Source organism: Triticum dicoccoides, chromosome 5B (assembly GCF_002162155.2).
Source record: "Triticum dicoccoides isolate Atlit2015 ecotype Zavitan chromosome 5B, WEW_v2.0, whole genome shotgun sequence".
NCBI lineage: Eukaryota > Viridiplantae > Streptophyta > Magnoliopsida > Poales > Poaceae > Triticum > Triticum dicoccoides.
This window is the reverse complement of record NC_041389.1, coordinates 583,371,551-583,378,905: the sequence shown is the minus strand read 5'-3', so window position 1 is coordinate 583,378,905 and position 7,355 is coordinate 583,371,551. Positions and strand designations below refer to the sequence as shown.

The following is a 7,355-nucleotide window of genomic DNA, read 5'->3' as shown; positions in this document are numbered from 1 at the left end:
GGATACAGAAGGTTACGGCGGTGGAAATTGTGTTTCGGGTGCTCCCTGGATGTTTTCGGGGTACGTAGGCTTATATAGGAGGAAGAAGTACGTCGGTGGACGCCCGAGGGGCCCACGAGACAGGGGCGCGCCCTATAGGGGGGGCGCCCTCTATCTCGTGGAGGCCTCGGCTGCTTCTTGACTTGCACTCCAAGTCCTCTAGATCACGTTCGTTCCAAAAATCACGCTCCCGAAGGTTTCATTCCGTTCGGACTCCGTTTGATATTCCTTTTCTTCGAAATACTGAAATAGGCAAAAAAACAGCAATGCGGGTTGGGCCTCCGGTTAGTAGGTTAGTCCCAAAAATAATATAAATGTGTAAAATAAAGCCCATAAACATCCAAAAGGGGTAATATAATAGCATGGAACAATCAAAAAATATAGATACGTTGGAGACGTATCAAGGCACACTAGGGACTATATGTTTTGTCTATGTATTCACACATGTACTAAGTTTCCAGTTAATACACTTTTAGCATGAATAATAAACATTTATCATGAAATAAGGAAGTAAATAATAACTTTATTATTGCCTCTAGGGCATATTTCCTTCACCGCACCCTCTCGCCGACCAAATTTGGTGGCCCGAAGCCCATACAGAACATCACCGCTGTAGCCTGTGTAGCGCTGGAATTGCGACCTATCAAAGAAACACAACTGAGGATGCCTCACAGAGATACCCAGACAGAAGGGAGACAAGTCTCCCACCACCACTAACCCAGATCGGGCCAAGCTCCACGCCGACACGGAGGCCCGCACAGGCTCAGATTGAGCCCATATAGACTCAAGTCGGATGCCCACCGCGCCGCAACGTCACGCACGCCACCGTCATCCTTGATCTAGCCGAGGTTGCACACCCAACGCCCCGCGCGCTGGTGACTGCCACCACCGCCACGAGGGAGGACGCCGTCCCAGGCTAGCAGACAGCCTCAGATCTCACGCCACAACACCATGAAGGGAGCGCCTCGCCACCACCTTCACTGAGCCTCCCCAGGCTTCACGGGCGAACCCTCTAGCGATGGCAATGTGGAGGGGGAGGGTGACTGTAGGCCTAGCGGCGACGGCGGCGGCGACTATGTTCCCCATGTCGCTAGAGGAGGGGACACAGTGGAAGAGGGAATGGCATGGCTATCGAGGCAGAATGACTAGTTAGTGATGAAATAAACCAGAGGCCGAGGCAAGCATGAATAATAAATTAAATTTAGTAATAAAAATAATTCAAGTCAATAGATGATGTTGACTGTGGACTGCAAGAAACAGACTGTGACCAACTCAAAGAGCATAAACGAACAGTGAAACTCCTCGGTGTCTTGGTGCAACGTGCAAATGGGTGTTGGTCAAGGCCTTTGATCTGATGCACAAATCTAGCACAAACAAGTCGAATGTACGAGAGTTCAAATAGTTGAAACTTAGGAGTTTGTAACAGCAGCGATCGCGAAGTCGTTGATGTAGAAAATAAGACATCTGCCATCAGAGGGGTTTGTTGAATGCCCCAGATCCAACAAGACGTAATCAGAGAATACAATCCTCAAACGCTCCCCGACGAATCCAAGATTGACTAAACTTCTCCGATTGGAAGCGGAACTGAAAGATCAAACCGCAAATCCATGCCGACCTCTTCGCAAGACAGTGCTACCAAGATAGACCTCAAACCTGCACACAAAAATTCAAATCCAAAAAACTAGACTAAGGGCACATATTTCTCGATACACATCCAGACGACGACACCATCGTCTCAGCACGGGCTAACCGAAGTCCAAACCATAAACTTAATCCTAACCCTACCACCTGAACAAAGCAGTGGGATCATGTCCCCTCCTTTCGCTGGAGCACAGACAGAGGGAGAGGAGCCCCATATAAGCCCCATGGGATCACTGATAGTAAAAGCATCTCCAACAGACGCGCGGTAGCGCAATAGCGTTTTAGCGCCGGGGGAGGGAGGCGGGAGGGGGTAGTTGCTTTTATAGACGCTGCAAAATTTAGCGTGCCGGCGGTTGGAGCTAGAGCTAGCGCAGAAAACACCCAGCGCTGGAGCTGGCGCACAAAATACCCAGCTCGCGATGCAGTTTTTCCGAGCGCGCTGACGCTTGTTTACCGTGTGCGAGATTATAGGACGGCTGCTCGCTACTTTCTGTCGCGCGCTATATAGCGGTTTTATCCAGCGCGTGGCTTATTAGCGCATCTGTTGGAGATGCTTTAAGGCTAGATCGGGCACTGCATATGTTACTAGGGAGAAGAAAATAACAATTATTTTCAATCTCATAACCTAAAATAAAGAAAGTGACATGACAACGGCGCACACTACCTTCTAGTCACTACTATAACAAGATTAATGATTCTATTCTCGCAAAAAAAAAGATTAATGATTGTAAGCATCATAGAGATTGCAAGGATGTATGTACTTGTAACGAGGGGACTAGATTCAACTCAAACCAATAGTATGGCATTCCCATACTTAAATGAGCAATGCACATTTGTTTTTGGACGATGCAAAGCAGGAGCTCTGTCGATTTTGTTAATTAAGATAGAAAAGAAATCAAGTACAAAGGTTATTTACATGAGAGTAGCTACTTCTATAAACTACATGATGGCCAGCATGGCCACGGCCAACCTTTGCTTTCCAATGTCGTCCTTTACAAGAAAAGCAACATCTACCATGATGGAGGAGTTCTAGAAACTAGGATGGTTACTCTCTTTCCACACGTGCCACCTCGCGGTTCCACTTTCGTCGACCCGTTGACTGGGCAGCTGAGATTGCTGCCAGCCCACCCGAGTTCAAGTCCCGGCTTGGACACGTGGTGCTCGCGGAGTTTCTCCTATAAATAAATGCCAACGAGGGTTAGCCCTTGGGTTGGTCTCATTTTTTATATATTCATCAACGTCGCACGAAAAATTAACAGTCTTGCTAAGTCTCAATTGACACTATACTCGTGAGATCTCACATTAAAATTCGTGTATTTTTTAAATTTCCTTTTTTCTTTATTATACATGTTATATCACTTGACTGAGTCGACTGAAACCTAGACATACCCAAAATTTAATGGGTAAGTCGATGTTCTTAACCATTAGATTAAGATCCAATGGACCTTGCAAAAAAAAAATTAAGATCGAACGGCCATTCTTCTTTTTTCTTCCTTATACATTTCTCTTTCCATAAAGTTAACTTACCCAAGTTACAAATTCAGTCAACTTACCTGTAACTATTGTGATATTCACCACGGAGCCATTTTCTTGCAAGCTTCCCTTGCTACCTGTTTCACGGGGAGCAGCATCCTGCCGACACGCAGCTCGATGAAGCAGGCATCACGGAAGCGTTGACAGATCCGGTGACTTCGACCTTTTTTGCCGGCGCACACGTCGCGGCCGTCGGCCCTTCACGCTGCTCGTCGGCCCGTACGTCGATGGCAACCGAGTGCTCAGGGGACCTGCTTGGCTTGTGGCAGCAATGGCAGCCTTTCGATGCGTCGCCGCCCGTCTTTCCGACGCTTTTAGTGGCAGCGGCATCCGATGAGACAGCGGCGAGCTGAGACCTTCTCATCTCCAGCGACCTGGCCGTGGCGCGGCACGCGTCCTCCTTCCCGCGGCGTCCGCGCCGCTCCCCCAGCAGCAGCATGCTGTTGAGCACGACGAGCAGGCACGTCCCCACGTCGGCGAGGACCGCCGCCCACAGCACCGGGCGCCAGGCGACCGCGAGCGCGAGGACGGCGGCCTTGGCGGCGACCGAGGACGCCATGTTGACGGCGATGGTCCGGCGCGCGCGCCTGCCGAGCCTCACGGCCTCCGGGACCCTGAGGATGTCGCTGGACATGAGCGTCGCGTGGCTGGTCTCCATGGCCGCGGCCGAGCCGGAGATGCCCATGGAGACGCCCACGTCCGCCGTTGCCAGCGCCGGGGCGTCGTTCATGCCGTCGCCGACCATCATCGTCGGCCCAGCCCTCGCCTTCAGCGCGCCCACCAGCCGGACCTTGTCCTCCGGGAAGAGCTCCGAGTGGACCTCCTCCAACAAGGCGCCGCCCAGCTGCTCCTGCGCGTGCATGGCCGCCTCCGCGATGTCCCCCGTGAGCAGTACTGAGCTGATGCCCATGGACGCCAGCTCTCGAATCGCCTCGGCCGCGCCGGTCCGGCAGTCGTCTGAGAGGGAAAACACTCCGACGAGGTCCCCGTCGCAGATCACGTAGCCCATGGAGACGCCTTTCAGACCGTTCATTCTTTCTGGAACTGCAAGCAAGAAAGTTTTCTTTCTCAAAACTTCATCGGTCAAGCACGTACCAAATGTATGTTTGCTCTGCTCTCAGCTCACCTGTCTGACAGGATGATCCCCTCGCCAAGACCCTCTTGTTCCCGACGTAGATGCGCATCCCGTCGATCTCTCCATATATGCCCTCGCCGGGAAGGACGCGGAACTCGGCGACGCATTCCGGTTTCGGCTCGATGGATTTCGACTGCGCGTGCTCCACGAGCGCAGCCGCCATTGGGTGGCTAGATTTGCTCTCGATGCTTGAGATCCTGCGAGAAGAAGCTCTCATTTCAGCACTGGATATTTTCATCAGTGAAATTTCAATGCCGGCCCAGAGGACGTACACATACCAGTAAAGAAGATGGCTCATCTGAACCTTGTGTCCAACCACGTCGAACATGTCGACGGTGAACTCCCCTCTGGTGATGGTGCCGGTCTTGTCGAACGCCACGGCCTTGATCTCGCCAAGCGACTCGAGGACGTCCCCTCCCTTGACGAGGACCCCCATCCTCGCCGCCGTCAGCAGCGCGCAGAACGTCGCGACCGGCGTCGACAGCACCAGAGCGCACGGGCACGCGCTCACCAGCAGCACCAGCGCCAGCCGGAACCACCGCTCCGCGTCGCGCGCCCCCAGCAGCGGCGGCAGCAGCGCCACCCCTGCTCCGAGAACCACCACGGCCGGCGTGTAGTACTTGGCGCAGGAGTCGATCAGCCGCTGCGTCCTGGACTTGCTCTGCTGGGCCTCCTCCACCAGCCTCTCCATCTTGGCCACCGTGGAGTTCTCGGCGAGAGCCATTGTCCTCACGGCGATGTAACCTGCATGACAGTAGCTCAGATCACCGCAAGAACGTCGCTGCCTTCAAGAAGGAGAAGAAACAAGCCGGCCAGTTTTTGTACCGTCCAAGTTGAGCGTGCCGGCCCAGACCTCGGAGTGCGGCTGCTTGGGCACCGGGTACGACTCGCCGGTGAGGCTCCTCTCGTCGACCTCACTCTGCCCGTCGACCACCATGCCGTCCACCGGCACCATCTCCCCTGCTCTGACCGCGATGACGGCGCCCACACCGATGTCGCGCACGTTGACGACCTCGCCCGTCTCGGCGAGGACTGCCTTCGGCGGGATCATGCTCATCAACGACGACATCCCGGCGCTGGCCTGACACATCACACTTTGTGTTAGGAAAATTCATATTGATACCATCGATCATGGAAAGTAACTGAGGATTCATACTGTAATTGTTGTAGGTAACCTTGGTGCAGGCCAGGGTCTCGAGCCACTCCGCAGTGGTGAAGAGGAAGACGATGACGCCTGCCTCCGTGTAGTCCTTGAGGGCGACGGCACCGGCAACGGCGATAAGCATGAGGATGTTGATGTCCAGCGTCAGCCTGCTGGCGGCGGCGATGCCACGGAGAAGCATCGGAGGAGCGCCGGCGCAGGCCGCCGCCAGGGCCAGCCACTGCAGGGGAGGCAGGAGCCACCTGAAGGAGGACGCGAGGAGGAGGACGCCGCAGGCGACGATGTACGGGCTGGGCCATCGGCCGATGACCCCGCTGCTGCCGTAGGCTCGCACCGAGGCTTCCAGGCCCGCCCCGTTGAGGACCTTCACTGATGCGTTCCGGAGTCCGGACAAGGCAACAAACACGTTGTGATCGACTTGTAATTAAGCTTTCTTTCATGGAGATTCTGGGCTCAGATCAGAGCAAGTAAAGATCAGGAGAGGGGATGGATTTATTGGTTAGTACCGATACGGGACTGCGAGACGGCGGCGGGGTCGTGCTCGACGACGACGGTGCGGGAGGGGACGACGACGGACACCGCCCTCACGCCGTCGAGCGGCGCCAGCAGCCGCTCGACCAGCGCGACCTCCGCGGAGCAGCACACGCCCAGCACGTCCAGGTACGTCTTCTCCCACTGCCTCCTCGCCGCCGCTTGCTCTGGCAGAAGGCTCTCCTCGAGCGCCGCGTACGACTCGCCGCCGCCCATCATCGATGATCCAGACAGAGACGCAGGCGGATGAACAGCAAGAAACAAAGCCAAAGGAGAGATTGCAAATAAGTCAACGACAGAGCCAGAGATCGATGGTTTGGAAGAGGAGCAGAGGTTGAGCTGCAAGCAACCCTGTCGTCAGTGAAAGCGACGGCGGCCACTGGCAGCAACAAGTCTTGGAATTTGGCGATCCATGTCCACCGGGAACTCAAATCCGGCAAAGCATCGATTTTTCTGCGAGTGTTCGAAGCGCACCGGCCAACTCCGCACACCCAACATAAAATATTTCAGTTTTGCTAGAACTCATCTAGATGAGATATAATTTGACCTCATTCACCTTTTATAGTCATTAAATGTGATGCTATAAGATGCGTGTGTGCTGACATGAATTGTATCTGTTTTTGTTTTTAAAATGAATGAGACCAAATTATATCTCATCTAGATGAGTCCTAGGTACTCCCAAAATATTTTGTTAGGACTTCAAAACCAATAACCAAGGTCCAAAACTCGACTCCGCATTTCGCCCCCAAGTTGTCGAGGAACTAGAAAAGGGTGTATATTGCATAACTACATTTTTGCAATCACGGTCAAGTTTTTCATAACAAAAATGATTTTTTAAGATACACGATGATTTTCTTTTGTAAGCATGATAGACATATTTTTAAAACACAATGGACATTTTTTTACACGATGAGAAAAGAATCAGATGAAAAGCAAAGGCAACAAAAAAGAAAAATATACATGCCCAGAACTAGAAAATAAGGAAATAAGGAAACCAAGTCGAAAAGTAACTAAATGAAAAGATGGAACGAAAGAATAAATGGGCCGCAAAACCAAATTAGAAACCATAACAAGAACTAAAAACAGAAATCATTGGGCCAACTGAGAAACTCATTGGGAACCGCCTTGCTCGGTACACGCTACTGAGCTGGCCAACCCCATGTCTAACTGAGGCGAGTGGGCGCTGATCTCACAATAAGTGAGATATACTCCCTCCGTCCCAAAATAACTGTCCAAAATTTAGTACAACTTTATACTGAAGTTAGTATAAAGTTTATTTAAAGAAAAAAAGTTAATACAAAGTTGAGACACTTA

The 7,355-nt window shown here is 52.3% G+C and overlaps 1 protein-coding gene across 2 annotated transcripts; it reads right to left on the bottom strand.

The window, feature by feature from the left end:
* Positions 1 to 2,551: 2,551 nt before the first annotated feature.
* On the bottom strand, positions 2,552 to 6,466 carry LOC119311780 (cadmium/zinc-transporting ATPase HMA3-like). Of its 2 annotated transcripts, XR_005151168.1 has the most exons (7): positions 6,017 to 6,466; positions 5,524 to 5,879; positions 5,174 to 5,429; positions 4,627 to 5,092; positions 4,340 to 4,545; positions 3,234 to 4,257; positions 2,552 to 2,855 (listed from the first exon to the last, which is right to left on the bottom strand). XR_005151168.1 is itself a non-coding variant. In XM_037587481.1 (6 exons), the coding sequence occupies exons 1-6, from the start codon at positions 6,258 to 6,260 to the stop codon at positions 3,296 to 3,298; spliced, it is 2,490 nt and encodes an 829-aa protein (XP_037443378.1). In that variant the 5' UTR covers positions 6,261 to 6,465; the 3' UTR covers positions 2,924 to 3,295. The 2 variants fall into 2 exon arrangements, 1 of the variants encoding a protein (XP_037443378.1); XM_037587481.1 differs by lacking the exon at positions 2,552 to 2,855 and having other exon boundaries at positions 2,924 to 4,257; positions 6,017 to 6,465.
* Positions 6,467 to 7,355: the final 889 nt, after the last annotated feature.